Source organism: Mastigoproctus giganteus, chromosome 2, assembly GCF_048544385.1.
Source record: "Mastigoproctus giganteus isolate SK-2022 chromosome 2, ASM4854438v1, whole genome shotgun sequence".
Taxonomy (NCBI): Eukaryota; Metazoa; Arthropoda; class Arachnida; order Uropygi; family Thelyphonidae; genus Mastigoproctus; species Mastigoproctus giganteus.
The window spans coordinates 262,888,672-262,906,163 of NC_143576.1; the positions used below are offsets into that span (position 1 = coordinate 262,888,672).

A 17,492-nucleotide genomic window follows, 5' to 3' on the forward strand; every position below is an offset into this window, starting at 1 on the left:
TTGGCGGCTTAAATAAGTTCAAGGAAGAACTGGACAAACGTTTGGAGCAAATGGATGGGTGAAATGAGAATTTTTTTTTTTTTTTTTTGGCTGATGCCATATAAGCTTGCTTTCTTTCATCATATGCCTCTACTAATGCTAACATCCTCCCTTATACCTATCATTTTACTTGTATCTATACTTTGTTCTACTCTAAATTTATATCCTTCTTATTTCCCATAATTCAATTTTGCTGTGGCATGTACTTTATGTTAGAAACAGAAGACACTATATTGCAGTTTTTCATACAATTCTGGTGGTTGACACTTGAGGAGATGCCAGTGTTGTTTGATAAGCAACAATATATTTATATACATATGTATATATTTGTCTTATATTTAAAATGTATTTTTCTTATTATGCTTTTTACTTTTTCAATATTTATACGTTTTACTTTTCTATATTTATACTTCCTCCTTTTGTTTATCTCATCTTTCCCTTTTGTCTTCCTCCATTTTTCTATTTTCTTTTCTCTTCAACTTTTATTAATATATAACACACACATATATATATTTTTTATATGTGCATACACTGCCTATCATTAATATCCAGACACCTGCATATCTGCAAATAACCTTTATGACAGTTTCTTCTCTTCTCATGCTGCTTTAGACTCCAGGGACACTCTCCAGTTTTTTTTCCATGTTTTTTTTCCATTGTTCTGCTGATGCAGATCAGCAGAACAATGCTCTGCTGATCTGCATCACATCAACACATTGGGTCCTTCCCCAATGTGCTGCTACAACATAGGTAATGAATTATTGTTCAGGATATCTAGATAGACATTCATTGATTCTTCCACTACAACCAATGGTTCCAGACTAAAAACCATGAACAGTCCCAGACCATCATGCTGCCCTGCCAAACTTCATTGTTGGGATGATACAGTTCAGCAGGTAGTTTTCTCTGGGTATCTGCCACAACCAGGCACAACCATCAGACTGGTAGACTTATGCATTGTCACTCATCACTCCAAAACACAGCTTTCCATTGGTCCACAGTCTAAGAATAGCAGGCCTTAACACCATGCTACACAGTGTCTGGCTTTAGTGGCAGTTCTCAGCCTCGTGTTGTTTGGCATTACAAGAATGCAAAGTAGGATGGTCTGCAAGATTTCTTTTTTTCTTTTCCTTGGTTGGATTGCTGTTTTAAATCTGATATCAATGTTTGCTCAGATCATGTCAGTGAAATTATTCTTGTAGGAATAATATCCTTTATTCCACACTCATCTTAAAATAACATCTTATGCAAACCTTCGTTTTCCAATAAATGTGGTTGTTATGTTATTTTGGTTTTTAGGAGCATTAGCAACTAAGGCCATATTGCTCCGGGATATGCGGTGGTCATTCCCTGACCTTTCCGCATCCTCCGTATTTGGTGGTGACGGGCTCGAACCCCGGTCTAATCAAGAAGAGTGTGCTATCCACTGCTGCTCCTGCCCACCTGGCTACGGAGGCGCCAATAAATGTGGTAAGGCTGTTCAAAATAAGAATGTTGTATATTGCAATTGACATGTATCTGAATCTCCAGGTTTATTTTCTGGCTACTCCAAAGTCTGCAACAATTGTAAAGCAATTATTAATCAGTCTAAATTAGATTTTGAACAGACTAAGAGTAGAAAATTTGCTTCTTGTCCAAATGGTAGCCAAGCATTCTGGTCTCTTGCCATCACTATTGGCCACAATTTTTGCCCATCTGTACTCTCACCTCTGTTAAAACTTGATGGTTTCTATTGCCAATTTGGCTAAAGATAAAGTTGACTTATTAGCATCCTACTTTTCTTCTAACTCTTGCATTAATGATATTGGTAAATCTCCTACCATTCCCAGTATACTCCACCCAATGGCCTCCTGTGGTCTTCCTCAAATGGATATCATAAGAATTTTGAACAATCTTGATACTAAGAAAGCACCAGATCCTGAAGGTATTTCTCCACTTTATCTTAAAACCTGTGTTCCTGAGCTTACTCCTCTTCTGTGTTGCCTTTTTGCACTTTCTTATTTCTCTGATGTTTTTCCTTCTGCTTGGAAATTTGCTCCCATCCAGCCAGTTCCTAAAAAGGGTGACATCCCTCCCATTCAATTATCATCCCATTGCACTTACTTCTACTCTTTCTAAAGTAATGGAGAAATCAATTAACAGCCAACTCTTAAAACTATCTATAAACCTTCCATCTAATCAATGATCGCCAGTATGAATTCCGTCATTGACACTGGTGATATTCTGGCTTATGTAGACAAATTTATGGACAAATTCAATGGAAAAGTTTGGTGAAACTCAAGCAGTTGCTCTTGACATTTCAAAGGCATTTGATCATGTCTGGCATAAAGGTCTTCTAAATAAGCTTCCATCTTATGATTTGCCAACTGTTTTTTTGTAATTGGGTATCCAGTTTTCTCTCTGACCGCTCACTGTGGGCGATGGTAGGTGGCACTCTGTCTTCTAACTTCTCCACCAATGCTGGTATTCCCCAAGGTTCATCCAATGTGCCATAAAACAACAAACCAAAACCAAGATTCCTTTCTTTCTCCCACTCTTTTCCTCTTGTATATTAATGACCTTGTTCCATTGACTGGAAATGCTATCCATAGTTTTACTGACGATAGCACATTGCATTTTGCCTTCCAGTTTGAGAAACCTTGCCCTGCACAAACAGCTCCAACTTCTCAAATATACACTACCAGTTCCTTAAATGCTGATCTCCTGATAATTTTCCAGTGGGGCAAAGATAACTTAGTTAATTTCAATTCTTCTAAAACTTGGTATTATCTTTTATTTTGCAAAAAAGGATTCATCTGCTCCTCTGTTTATTTTCAATGACACTCAGATTTCTAATCAATATCCCATGTGTCTATTAGCAGTTACTCCTACTCTTTTTCTCTCTTGGCATAAGCACATTCAAATATTCCTTCCTCTGTATCTAAAAAATTGAGTTTTCTCTTTTGCTCTCATTATTACTTTTCTTCTAAATAGTTACTCATTCTGTACAAATCTCAAATCTACCCTACCAGTAAAACACAACTAAAATACATACACAGATAAAATTCTGACCTCTATTGGCATTTTTGTGGTCATTCTGAATAACACACAACTTGATACATATGGATATGTCATTCATTTTAGTATTACTCTTTCTGTTTCAATTACTAGTTTGGGATATTACACAACCAAATTAAAATGCTTTTCATTAAGAGAGCCAGTGAACTAATTATTCCATGAAGTAAAACTTCATAGTATGATAAACAGATCATGATTATTGAACTATCAGAAAGAGCTCAGATGTTTTCACTGTGGAAATCTAAGTGAGTTCTTTTCTTGTATAGGTTGCTATTGAGGAAATTTGTGACAAAAATTACTGAAGTTATATGATTAAAGAGGCCTGTGTGCTCTGGATTCATTATTATTATTAATGAATTACAGTTGCTCAGAGCAAAACGGACACAAAAAATTGATTGTGACAAGTTTAATAATAGGAAAATATACATATATTAGATTAGATACATACAAATAAAAGCTTTTGGTTGTTTAGACAACCTTCCTCAGTTAAACTGACAGTTAAGAATGAAGCATGAGGGCATGTACTGCCAATCTTGTATGTGAAGTGCATGATTGATTGTTGGATGTTGAAGCCTGTGGCTGTGATGTATGCGGACGTGGCCAGCATTTGTCAATGGACAGGATTGCTGTTTCGGTGATACTGTTGACTCACGCCGAAACAGCAATCCTGTCCATTGACAAACACTGGCCACGTCCGCATACGTCACAGCCACAGGCTTCCAACAATCAATCACACACTTCACGTACAAGATTGGCAGTACACGCCCTCATGCTCCATTCTTAACTGTCAATTTAACTGAGGAAGGTTGTCTAAACAACCGAAAGCTTTTATTTGTATGTATCTAATCTAATATATGTATATTTTCCTATTATTAAACTTGTCACAATCTATTTTTTGTATCCGTTTCGCTCTGAGCAACTGTAATTTAATAATAATAATGAATCCAGAGCGCACAGGCCTCTTTAATCATATTCGAACTGTTCTTGGCCAACCAACATATGACATAGTCATGAAACTGCAAAAGAATTTCATCTTTATAGCCCATGGCAAACAACATCTAAGATTTGCTCACAGGTGCAAATCAAACAAAGTTATCCTGAAAGGATTTCTCTACAAACCACCGTTTCCTAACGAATGTATGCGATGTGCCTGTCAAAACTTCAGCTACAAGACCCTGAACATATGGATTGGCTGCCTTCATCGAGACTTACAATATGCTTCAACGAATAAAGCAGCCCTGCTGATCGAACTTAGAAGTCTAATTCCCGATCCTGTTTACACCAATATAATCCATACCTTGTGCTACCAAGCCGTCAGAGAATCTGAACGCTATTGTACACGTCAAAAACGTAAGTTCGATGCTTTAATTAGTGAATCCCGTCGATTTCGTCATCAGCATAATAAACCTTCCACAAGTTGCACAGATTTTGTATTGAACCTGAGCAACAAACAGTTATCTACAGAACAAGTAGACCTGTTGACTCTGGGTATGAAATTTGCTGTTCTCCCAAGAAACCCACCGATCACTGATATTGCCTTAGGCGTAGAAGCGTGTTTAACACGTTTCCCTGAAGATGTGGCAAACACAATTCGCCTAAAAACTGCAGCAATTTTACACCATGCTCGCCCTGCTTCTTCTAATCTCAGCCACAAACAAATTTCTGCCCTTAAGACACTGAAACGAGACTCGTCCATCGTCACCCTACCAGCAGATAAAGGACGTCGAACAGTCGTAATAAACCACACAGATTACGAGACAAAAGCCTTGCTGCTCTTGCAGGACACTTCTGTTTACCAACCCTTATCCGTTCCTCCCATCAAAGCCTTGGAACAATGGGAGTCGAAAGTGAACATCCTTGTCAGCAGTTGGCTCAAACAGAAGAAAATAACATAATCAACACGTAATCACCTCTGTGCCTCCGGCTGCCAGATTCCACAATTCTACGGACTACCGAAAGTTCGCAAAGAAGGCACACTGCTAAGACCCATTGTATCCTGTTGTGGCTCACCGAGTTATGAATTAGCTAAGTTTGTCTCGAGACTCCTTTCTCCCCTAGTAGGCAAGGTCTCCAACAGTAGTGAGTTCATAAAAAGGATCCGAACCATATCCATCTCACAAGATCGAGTTATGGCATCATTTGATGTAGTTTCACTTTTTACCTCCATCCCAGTAGAACTTGCCATCACATGTGCAAAGCAACTCTTAGATAATGATGAAACCCTTGGCAGCAGAACCAAACTAACACCAGACGATATCTCCACTGCCCTCAGACTGTGCTTAACAGGCGGTGCAATCATGTTTAACGACTCCATTTACCAACAAGTACACGGCACAGCCGTGGGTTCTCCAGTTAGTTTGGTCATGGCAAACATCGCGATGGAGGAATTAGAGGGTCGTGCATTTACAAATGTACCAGATCCCATTGCCTTTTGGTGTCACTATGTGGACGATGTGTTCGTGGTTATCCCCAGAAATTCAGGTGACCGAATCTTAGACCACCTCAATTCTTTGTCACCTTTCATAAAATTCACGATTGAGCTAGAGTCAGACAACACCATACCATACTTAGACACCCTTGTCCGGCATGAGGGTACGCGCTTGAAGACAACTGTCCATCGTAAACCTATGTGTGCTGGCCAATTTACCAACTTCTGGTCAGCACACGCATATAGCCATCTTCTCGCCACTGCACGAACCTTGCTAACTCGTGCCTGGACACACTCTAGCTCTGTAAATGAGAAGCGCACCGAAATTGCTAAAGTCAAGGAGGATCTTACGAGGTGTGGCTATCCCATCAATACCTTTGACAGGTGTGACCTACAGACACGTGGCCACGTAGCGACCAACAGAAACATCCAAGGTGATGACTCAGCCACGAGCGCCTTTATCCTATACTACCCAAACCTATTGCAACAGGTTTGTAGAATCTTAAAATCACATGGGATAAAATGCATACGACTCCTAGGCAGAAAATTATGATCCCTCATCTCTAAGGTAAAAACACCTGTCCCCACCCTACTACAAAGCGGATTGGTCTACCGCATCTCTTTCCATGACTGCCCTAGCTGCTACATCGGGGAAACTATTAGATGGCTCAAAAAATGCCTTTCCGAACACAAAAGAGCAATCCGCTTAGCGGATGTGGAGCACTCAGCTATTGCCGAACACATTTGGGCAACCCACCACGACATTGACCCACACCACGATGTCATGATTGTGGATAAGTCCTGCCACTATCAGCGACGTGCCTGGTTGGAGTCATTAAACATCAAATGCTCCAATATCTCAGTGAACAGGAACAGTGGATGTCAAGTCCACCCTATCACCGAAACAGCAATCCTGTCCATTGACAAACGCTGGCCACGTCCGCATACATCACAGCCACAGGCTTCAACATCCAACAATCAGTCACGTACAAGATTGGCAGTACATGCCCTCATGCTCCATTCTTAACTGTCAGTTTAACTGAGGAAGGTTGTCTAAACAACCGAAAGCTTTTATTTGTATGTATGTAATCTCATATATATGTATATTTTCCTATTATTAAACTTGTCACAATCTATTTTTTGTATCCGTTTCGCTCTGAGCAACTGTAATTTCATATTTACTGTAAACTGTTGATATTTATCTAAATTTCAAATTTTTTCCATTTTAAGTTAACAAAGTATCTTATTTCAACCCCATAAATTTCTGCTTCATACTGAAAATTATGATCCTCATTCACTCAAGTAATCGTGCATATACTTATATATTCATATGCGAAGCAAAGAATTGGATTAATAAAAAAATTGTAGAACTGATAGTAAATGGATTTTCTGTATTCTTATAAAAATTTAAAAGGAATGTGCATCTTCAAAAAATGCACAATCAAGTGAATTACAAAGCTCAATAAAGATACTTTTATAACAGATAGGCAGAGCTTGTGTTGTTAAGTCAGCTTGTATATAAGCACTTAACTACTCAGAGCTTGTATTTCTTCTGTTGCTTGTAGAAAGAAATTATAATTTAAATTTAAAAGAGAAAATGGGGCAGAATCTTACCCCCAGGTACCTGAAGCTTTTTTCTTGTCATCAACTTGTTGTGGTGGCGGTGGAGGAGCATTGGGTCCAATGTACATAGAATAAGAACTTCCTAAAGATTCAGAATCCAAGTTCTGGTTACTGACACTAAATTGATTGCTGATCTTTCCACCAACAATGGTCCACACTGATGCACGACGGTGTCCCATTCCACTGTACTGGGCAGCCACTTCGTCATCATCTTCCTCAGAGAAGTCTGGAACAAGAAGACCCTGCTGTTCCTGAGGTACTCTATACAAATAAAGGAAATAAAAATATTCAGTGCTCCAAAACAGCAATAAATGATGTTTAAAAGTGCACAGTAATGAGATTAACATGTATATATCATTTTTTAACATTCAATTATCAAGCAGTAATAGTTCATGGTGGTGCAGATTAACCTGTTTCATGTTTGAATCTGCATGATGCCACAAATAATACATGCCCCACTGTTAATTGTGTTGTGCTAACGCTGCTATGCTGTAAAATTGTCTTAGAATGCAAATAAATTTTTTTATGCAATTGAAATGAGATTATTAAGACTATATTAAAGTAGTATTAAGGTGAGCTACATTAACAGGCAATAACTGTTCTTGAACCATTACATTGACCATTACAGGACTCTTCCATCAGCAGACAGACAAATTTTACTTGATTACCTATAATATAAACTTAATATTATGTTTTGGAATCCTATGGTTCCTTCATCTACAGATAAATAATTAAACAATATTTAAAAATTTACATAATACAGATCCTCTGATCACACCAGAGGATCTGTATCTGAAACAAAGAGTTCAGAGGTTGTGTTCTTCACTGGATGCTGAGCAGTCCATAGGAATCAACTGGTTCTTGACTACAAGCTTTAGAGAACATGGGAAAGGAAAGAAAGGCAGATCATGTGATTCATTCGTCTCTGGCTAATGTTATGGTTGTGGACTGTTGTTCACTCAGGCTATCCTTTAGCATTTTTGCTGTTATGGGCATTGCATCAGGTATGCATGTAAAATTTACTTGTGTAATATTTTCAGTGATTCCAATAAAGATATTATATAAAAAAGTGCAATTTCCCATTCTATCATAGAAAAGAGATGATTTTTTTGAATTTGTAATAGTTAGTATTAACCTGTGGTTCTTGTCAGGTATGTTATTATGGTTGGTTGGTTGGTTAATTTTGCGTTTAATGGCAGATTGGTAGCCATAATGCACTAAGTCAACATAAAAACAGTACTAAATACATTTGGTAGCCTATAAATAGGCTACTATGTCAAGAAATTAAATATGATATACTAAAGTATAAATAAAGTTAAAAAATATATATAAACATATAAATTTAAATCTATATGTATAAATTAATTGAGTGTAGAAAGTTAAAAACATCAGACACATCTCTGCTATCTAATTTCTTTGCAAGGTGTGTGACCATGGATGAGATGTAGGTCCAACTTTCAGCCAAATACAAAGGAGCAGTCCAAACGGAGAATCATAACTCTTCTCCGTGTCACAGAAGATACGAAGGTTGGCAGGATAGGTAATCACAGTAATCAGGATATGCTACTACAAGAAGATCCAGACAATTTGGCAGATGGACTGAAAAATTGCAATTGAAGTTTAATATGTCTGCCAGGGGCAAAGGTTGATGACGTTGTAGAGCGGATATCATCTTTTAAGGGCACAAAAGATGATATAGTTGTACACGTTGGCACTAATGATATTAAGAGTAGGAGACCGGCAGAGTTACTTAACAAGTACAGGTCACTGTTGAAAAAAAGCCGTGAATTAGGGTTGAATTTGGAAGTGTCTGCAATTCTGCAAAGACACGATAGGAGGGAGTATATGATGAGAGCCTTGTCGATAAATTCGGCCCTGGAAAGATTGTGCAAGGCTCAAGAGGTAGAATTTTTTTCAGCCTGGTGTGTACTTGTTAACAGGAGAGACTGCTTCTACAGGGATGGGATACACTTAAATAGAAAGGATGCAAGAATATTTGCTGATGCTATCGAGGCAGGTTAGGTGGTCGGAAAACTGCTAGCTTGGGGGGATACAAGGACTAATAGATTAACAGTAGCCACTGGCAGAGGTGAAAGTGATTCTTGCACTGCTTCTATTGTAATAAGCAGCGGCCTGGAAAACGGGATGCAGGATATTTCAGAGACTGCTGGGAGTCACTGCGGTACAAGTAAACACATGGGTTGTGCTAGAGTAGCTAAGAATAGGAACAGGTGCATGTATACTTGCGTGTACACCAATGCTAGGAGTTTGGTAAATAAATTTGATAAATTTGAGGTATTGCTCAAAGCATCAAAGGCAAATATTGTTCGGATATCAGAGACGTGATGTCACAGAGATGTAAGGAATGCAGAACTGGAATTTGGGGAGTACAATGAGTACAGAAAGGATAGACAGGATAGGAAGGGAGGAGGGGTTATACTATTATACTGAAAACATCAAAGGCAAATATTGTTGGGATATCAGAGACGTGGTGTCACACAGATAGAAGGAATGCAGAACTGGAATTAGGGGAGTACAATGTGTACAGAAAGGATAGGAAAGAAGAAGGGGTTATGCCATTAGTTAAAAAACACATAAAATTCAAGGAAGTGAAGCCAGTCGACATCACTGGACAGTGCAGTGTCAAGTCAGTTTCGTGTGACATAAGCACTGGGAGATCAAAATTGAGAGTAGGAGTGTGCTATAGGCCTAATGACTAGAGTATAATAAAAAACTGTACAGGGAAATAGAGTGGGCCAGTAAATCAGAGAGTCTCATAATTGGGGATTATAATTTCCCAGATATTGACTGGAATTTGTTGGTTGGTGACTCACACACTAGCAAGGCTTTTGTGGATTTATTGGATGATTGTTTTCTACATCAGCATGTTCGGGAGTCAACTAGAGGGAGTAATACTCTTGATATGATTAGCAGTAGTGATTCTTCATGCATTAAGAATCTGCAGATAAAGGAACCACTACGTGGCAGTGATCACAGTGTTCTGAAGTGGGATTTACTCAAAGAGGTAACTACCATCAGGGGTAAAGGGAAGGGTTTTTGCTTTCGTAAAAGCGACTACGATGGTCTGAGACAGTATTTAAATTCTATACAGTGGGACCAACTGATGATGTTACCAACAGCAAATTCAAAATGGGAAGCATTCAAAGAACTTATCTTGGAAGCTACTAGGCTTTACATACCAACTAAGAAATATTGTTCAAGGTTTAGGCCTAAATGGATGTCAGATGAACTAATGAGACATATGGCAGAGAAGAAAAATGCATGGGATACATATAAATTAATGGGTGACACAGAAGCCTATGATAGATATAAGCTGGTCTGTAACCAAGTTAGAAAGGAGGTTAAGCAGGCGAAGGCAGATTATGAGAAATCTTTGGCAAAGGATGCAAAGAAAAACAGCAAGAGTTCTTTACTTATGTAAACTCTAGAAGGAAGGGAATGAATCAGATTGGTCCACTTGATATCGATGGTTCAACTGTTGATGATCCTGCTCAGGTAGCTAACGAACTAAAGGAATATTTTGCATTGACATTCACACATGAGGAGTAATTCAGCGAAGGGAATGCCAGAGGTGTATTCAACTCAGGCAGTAAGCTAGATAATCTTGTAATAACTGAGAGTAAAGTGGAAGAGAAATTGTTGAAGATAAACACAAGAAAGGCACCTGGGATGGATGGGATCTATCCAGCTATATTAAAGGAGGCAGCAAAGGAAGTAAGCAAACCCTTAGCCATAATTATGAGAGCTTCCTTGGACTCAGAGGAGGTACACATAGACTGGAGATGTGCAAATGTGACTCCAATTCACAAAGGAGGATCAAAGCCTGACACAATAATTATAGACCTGTGAGTTTAACTTCTGTTCAGGAAAATTAATGGAGGCACTGGTTAAAGAAGCACTGCAGGATCATATAAACAAGACTTCAGTTATAGCTCGGACACAGCATGGTTTTGTTAAGGGAAAGTCTTGCCTAACCAATTTGATTGGATACTATGATGCAGTCACAAAAGAACTAGATGCAGGGAATAACTTTGATATTATATATTTGGATCTTAGAAAGGCTTTTGATACTGTTGCATATGGAAGACTGATGCACAAATTGGAGCAGTGTGGCATTGGGGGCAAATTACTGCTATGGATAAAGGGATGGTTGAGGGGTAGAAGACAGAGAGTGGTAATCAATGGACACTGCTCATCATGGACTAATGTTATTAGTGGAGTCCCTCACGCCTCCACTAATAACATTAGTCCATCAGTCCGTTATTGTTTTCTGTATTTATAAATGATATTGATGATGGTATATCAAGCTTAATGTCCAAGTTTGCAGACGATACAAAGGTTGGCAGGGTTGTTAAGGACACTACAGACGCTATGCTGCTGCAACAGGATCTGGGAAGGTTGAGAAGATGGGCTGAGAGGTGGCAAATGAAGTTTAACATCGACAAATGTAAAGTTGTTGTTGTTTTTGGTTTTCAGGAGCATTAGCAACTAAGGCCATATTGCTCCGGGATATGCGGTGGTCATTCCCTGACCTTTCCGCATCCTCCGTATTTGGTGGTGACGAGCTCGAACCCCGATCTAATCAAGAAGCATGTGCTACGCATTGGTGCTCCTTCCCACCTGGCTACGGAGGCGCACAAATGTAAAGTACTACATATGGGAAACAGCAACCCCAGAGAAACGTATCAACTCTGTGGTACTACACTGACAGTGGTAGAGAATGAAAAGGACCTGGGGGTAATTGTGCAGGCAGATATGAAGTTCTCTGAGCAGTGCAGACGGGCTGCAAAAGTAGCTCATGGTGTCTTGTCAATGATATACAGGAATTTTTCTAGCAGGGATAAGGAGGTGATTATTCCCTTGTATAAGGCAGTGGTCAGGCCACACCTCCAGACCTGTACTGGATACAGGTCTGGAGGCCTCATTTTAGAAAAGATGTAGAGCTGCTGGAGCAAGTGCAGAGAAGGGCAACAAGATTAGCAAACTGAACAAAGGGTTGGTCTGATGAATAAAGTTTTGCAAATTACAGTGTCTGGAGACTAGACACCGGCGAGGTGATCTGATAGAGGATCACCTCGCCGGTGTCTAGAGCATGCTCAATGCCGATGGGATTCTTCCTAGTGCTCAGGATAATCACCTGAGAGGGCATAAATTCAGATTGAGGAAAGACAGATATAGGAGAGATGTGCGGAAATTTGCCTTTAGCCAGCGGGTAGTTGGTTGGTGGAACAGACTTCCATCCCTTGTTGTGGAAGTTGATAGCCTAAATAAATTTAAGGCTCAGCTGGACAGGTATTTCGAATGAACGGAGGGGTGAAATGGAAGTGGGTTTTTTTTTTTTTTTTTGGCTGATGCTGCATAAGCTTGCTTTCTTGCATCATATGCCTCTACTAATGCTAATGCTAATCTAAAATAAGGCTGAGTGTAAACAGTTTAGACAAATTATTAAAAGTGGTAAAGCACGGCTGTCGTGCATCTCTAAACACGGGACATTCTATAAAAACATGATGAAAGATTAAAATAATTTCACAATCATCACGCATCGTGGGTCATCCGCCCTCAGCAAAAAGGAGTGTGTCATCTGACTGTGACCTATGAAGAGCTGAGCAAGAACAGCTTCTTCATTTCAAACCCTGCATAGAGTGGACCCCCATTGCTTGATTACAGGCTTCATCTAATGTAGTTTATTTGTCCTGTCTGTGCCAAAAATCTTGCCATTGGAAATATAATTTGGTGCATATTAATTGCCTGTAGTCTATATAGGGGACTGATAGGCAGTTTTTTTTAGCTGATTTGGCAGCAGTATCAGTGAAATAAGAGAAAAAAGCATCTGCTGAATCCAGGACAGGACTGGATGAGGGTTATACCTCACAGATAATAAAGCCTGTAACATTTTTAATGAATCAGTATACATCATGTACATTTGGTAATCACTATCTTTCCAAATTACAATGTGATCAAGGGCTATATCTATTGCATGCAACATTGCAGTATATATGCTAGTTTCTTGTGGAATCATGTTGAAAACTGTTTTGTTTGGGAAGATTACAGCTGATCCTACATATGATTATGACTTTGAGTCATCTGTGTAGATTGGCATGAAGTCAGAATACTGCACTTCATGCAATGCAAAGAGTTGCTGGTAGACAGATGGTAGTGTGGCAGGCTTCTTCCAGATCTTGATGGAGAAGCCACAAGTTGAAAGTTGGGCATGCCAGGGTGGAAGGAATTGCCTTGGTGACTGGGCAACATACTCTACTGTAATGTTTAGTCCATTTAACAGCCTTTGGATTTGAATACCAAAAGGTCAGTTAGCAGTTCAATGGGTGTTATACAGATTTTTCCATTGTGGCTCAAAAACTGATGACCATATGAGATTGTCAGGCAGGGATTTCAATTTAAAAGGACAACTACTTATATTGAAGAGACAAAGCTGGTTCGTTTCCTTCAATGTAAAGGCTTTGGACAGGAGATATGCAAAATGCTCCCTTGGCGATCTTGGATGGCCTAGTGGTGAACTGGATCTAACCACCAAAGTACACTATCTCTAGCAGAAGCATAAACCTGAGAACCGTAATCCATTAGCATTAGTAGAGGCATATGATGCAAGAAAGCAAGCTTATTCAGCATCAGCCAAAAAAAATAAATAAATAAAAATAAAAAAACACAGACCACTCCCATTTCACCCCTCCGTTCGTTCGAAATACCTGTCCAGTTGAGCTTTAAATTTGTTTAGGCTATCAACTTCAACAACAAGTGATGGAAGTCGGTTCCACCAACCAACCACCCGCTGGCTAAAGGCAAATTTCCGCACATCTATCCGACATCCGTCCTTCCTCAATTTGAATTTATGCCCTCTGAGGTGATTATTCTGAGAAAGATGAAGAATCCCATTGGCATTGAGCATGCTCAAACCATTCAAAGCCTTATACACCTCTATCAGATCACCTCGCCGGTGCCTAGTCTCCAGACTCTGTAATTTGCAAAACTTAAGCCTTTCTTCGTAAGAGCAACCCTTTGTTCCATTTACTAATCTTGTTGCCCTTCTCTGTACCCGTTCCAGCAGCTCTACATCCTTCTTGAAATGAGGCCTCCAGACCTGTATACAGTACTCAAGATGTGGCCTAACCATTGCCTTATACAAGGGAATAATCACCTCCTTATCCCTGCTAGAAAAATTCCTGTATATCATTGACAAGACACCATGAGCTACTCTTGCAGCTCGTCTGCACTGCTCAGAGAACTTCATATCTGCCTGCACAATTACCCCCAGGTCCTTTTCATTCTCCACCACTGTCAGTGTAGTACCGCAGAGTTGATACATTGCTCTGGGGTTACTGTTACCCATATGTAGTACTTTACATTTGTCAATGTTAAACTTCATTTGCCACCTCTCAGCCCATCTGTTCAACCGTTCCAGATCCTGTTGCAGCAGCATAGCGTCAGTAGTGTCCTTAACGACCCTGCCAACCTTTGTATCATCTGCAAACTTAGACATTAAACTTGATATCCCATCATCAATATCATTCATAAACACCGAAAACAACAACGGACCCAACACTGAACAATGAGGAACTCCACTAATAACATTAGTCCACGTTGAGCAGTGTCCATTGATTACCACTCTCTGTCTTCTGCCACTCAACCATCCCCTTATCCATAGCAGCAATTTGCTTCCAATGCCACACTGCTCCAATTTGTGCAGCAGTCTTCCATGTGCAACAGTATCAAAAGCCTTTCTAAGATCCAAATATATAATATCAAAGTTATTCTCTGCATCCAGTTCTTTTGTGACTACATCATAGTATCCAATCAAATTGGTCAGGCAAGACCTGCCCTTAACAAAACCATGCTGCGTCTGAGCTATAACTGAATTCTTGTCTAGATGATCCTGCAGTGCTTCTTTAACCAGTGCCTCCATTAATTTACCTGGAACAGAAGTTAAACTAACAGGTCTATAATTACTTGTGTCAGCCTTTGATCCTCCTTTGTGAATTGGGGTTACATTTGCACATCTCCAGTCTATGGGTACCTCCCCTGAGTCCAAAGAAGCTCTCATAATTATGGCTAGGGGTTTGCATACTTCCTTTGCTGCCTCCTTTAATATAACTGGATAGATCCCATCCACCCCAGGTGCCTTTTTTATGTTTATCCTCAACAATCTCTCCTCCACTTTCCTCTCAGTTATTACAAAATCATCCAGCTCACTGCCAATGTTTACTTTACCTACATCATTCTCCTTCCTGAATAACTCCTCATGCGTGAATGTAGATGCAAAATACTCGTTTAAATTGTTAGCCACCTGAGCAGGATCCTCAACTGTTGAACCATCAATATCCAGTGGACCAATCTGATTCATCCCTTTCCTTCTCGAGTTCAAGTATGTAAAGAACTCCTTTCTGTTTTTCTTTGCATCCTTTGCCAAGGATTTTTTGTAGTCTGCCTTTGCCTGCCTAATCTCCTTTGTGACTTGGTTACAGACCAACTTATATCTATCATAGGCTTCCATGTCACCCATTAATTTGTATGTATCCCATGCATTTTTCTTCTCTGCCACATGTCTCATTAGTCCATCTGACAACCATTTAGGCCTAAACCTTGAACAATATTTCTTAGTTGGTATGTAAAGCCTGGTAGCCACCAAGATTAGTTCCTTGAATGCTTCCCATTTTGAGTTTGTTGTTGGTAACATCATCAGTTGGTCCCACTGTATAGAATTTAAATACTGTCTCAGACCATCATAGTCGCCTTTACGAAAACAAAAACCCTTCCCTTTACCTCTGATGGTAGTTACCTCCTTGAGTAAATCCCACTTCAGCACACTGTGATCACTGCCACCTAGTGGTTCATTTATCTGCAGGTTCTTAATGCATGAAGAATCACTACTGATAATCAGTTCAATAGTATTGCTCCCTCTTGTTGCCTCACGAACATGCTGATGTAGAAAACAATCATCCAATAAATCCACAAAACCCATTATAAGACTCTCTGATTTACTGGCCCACTCTATTTCCCTGTACAATATATTATTATACTCATCAGAGTCATTAGGCCTATAGCACACTCCTACTCTCAATTTTGATTTCCCTATGCTTATGTCACACCAAACTGACTCGACACTGCCCTGTCCATCGATGTCAACTGGCTTCACTTCCTTTGACTTTATGTGTTTCTTAATTAATAGCATAACCCCTCCTCCCCTCCTGTCCTGTCTATCCTTTCTATATACATTGTATTCCCCAAATTCCAGTTCCGCATTACTTATATCTGTGTGACACCACGTCTCTGATATCCCAACAATATCTGCCTTTGATGTTTTGAGCAATACCTCAAATTCATCAAATTTATTTACCAAACTCCTAGCATTGGTGTACACGCAAGTATACCTGCACCTGTTTCTATTCTTAGCTACCCTAACACAACCCATGTGTTTACTTGTAACGCAATGACTACCAGCAGTCTCTGAAATATCCTGCATCTTGTTTTTCAGACTTCTGCTCATTTGAATAGAAGCAGTGCAAGAATCACTTCCACCTCTGCCAGTGGCTACTGTTAATCTATTAGTCCTTGTATCCCCCCCAACTAGCAGTTTTCCGACCCACCTAACACTGCCTCGACAGCATCAGCAAAAATTCTTGCACCCTTTCTATTTAAGTGTATCCCATCCCTGTAGAAGCAATCTCTCCAGTTAACAAGTACAGTCCAGGCTGAAAAAAATTCTACCCCTTGAGCCTTGCACAATCCCTCCAGGGCCGAATTGATCGACAAGGCTCTCATCATATACTCCCTCCTATCGTGTCTGGGCAGAATTGCAGACACTTTCAAGTTCAACCCTAATTCACGGCTTTTTTTCAACAGTGACCTGTACTTGCTAAGTAATTCCACCGGTCTCCTACTCTTAATATCATTAGTGCCAACGTACAACTATATCACCTTTTGTGCCCTTAAAAGATGATATCCGCTCTACAACGTCATCAACCTTTGCCCCTGGCAGACATACCCTGGTCCTATTCCACCTATCCTTTTTACAAAGCATGTTCCCCGTTTCCCTGACAATAGAGTCACCAACAACTACTAGTTCCTGTGGGACCAGCGCATTCTGCCTAGGGGGCTGCCCCTGTGTTGCCTGATGACCAAGTGCAAGCTCTGGCGTTGATGTGGGCAGCTGAGAGCTTGATGGGCCCTCAATTTATTTCCTTCGAGGGCATCCACCCTGTCCTTCAAGGTCTCATAAAGGCCCATAACAATGCTGAGTTGTCGCCTGATTTCCTTGCACTCCTTACATCGTGCACACACAAAGACATCCCCCTTGGCAGTATCATGT

The 17,492-nt window shown here is 39.9% G+C and overlaps 1 protein-coding gene across 2 annotated transcripts in view; it reads right to left on the reverse strand.

Annotated features, from left to right (window-relative positions):
* Positions 1 to 17,492, reverse strand: part of LOC150090444 (bestrophin-2a-like) — a 184,967-nt gene that overhangs the window by 19,110 nt on the left and 148,365 nt on the right. The window contains exon 9 of one of the 2 annotated variants that reach the window (XM_090389888.1): positions 7,149 to 7,408. In XM_090389888.1, coding sequence (XP_090246014.1) covers positions 7,149 to 7,408 — 260 coding nt within the window. Of the gene's footprint in view, positions 1 to 7,138; positions 7,409 to 17,492 lie in introns of both variants that reach the window. The other variant, XM_090389886.1, reaches the window with a different exon arrangement.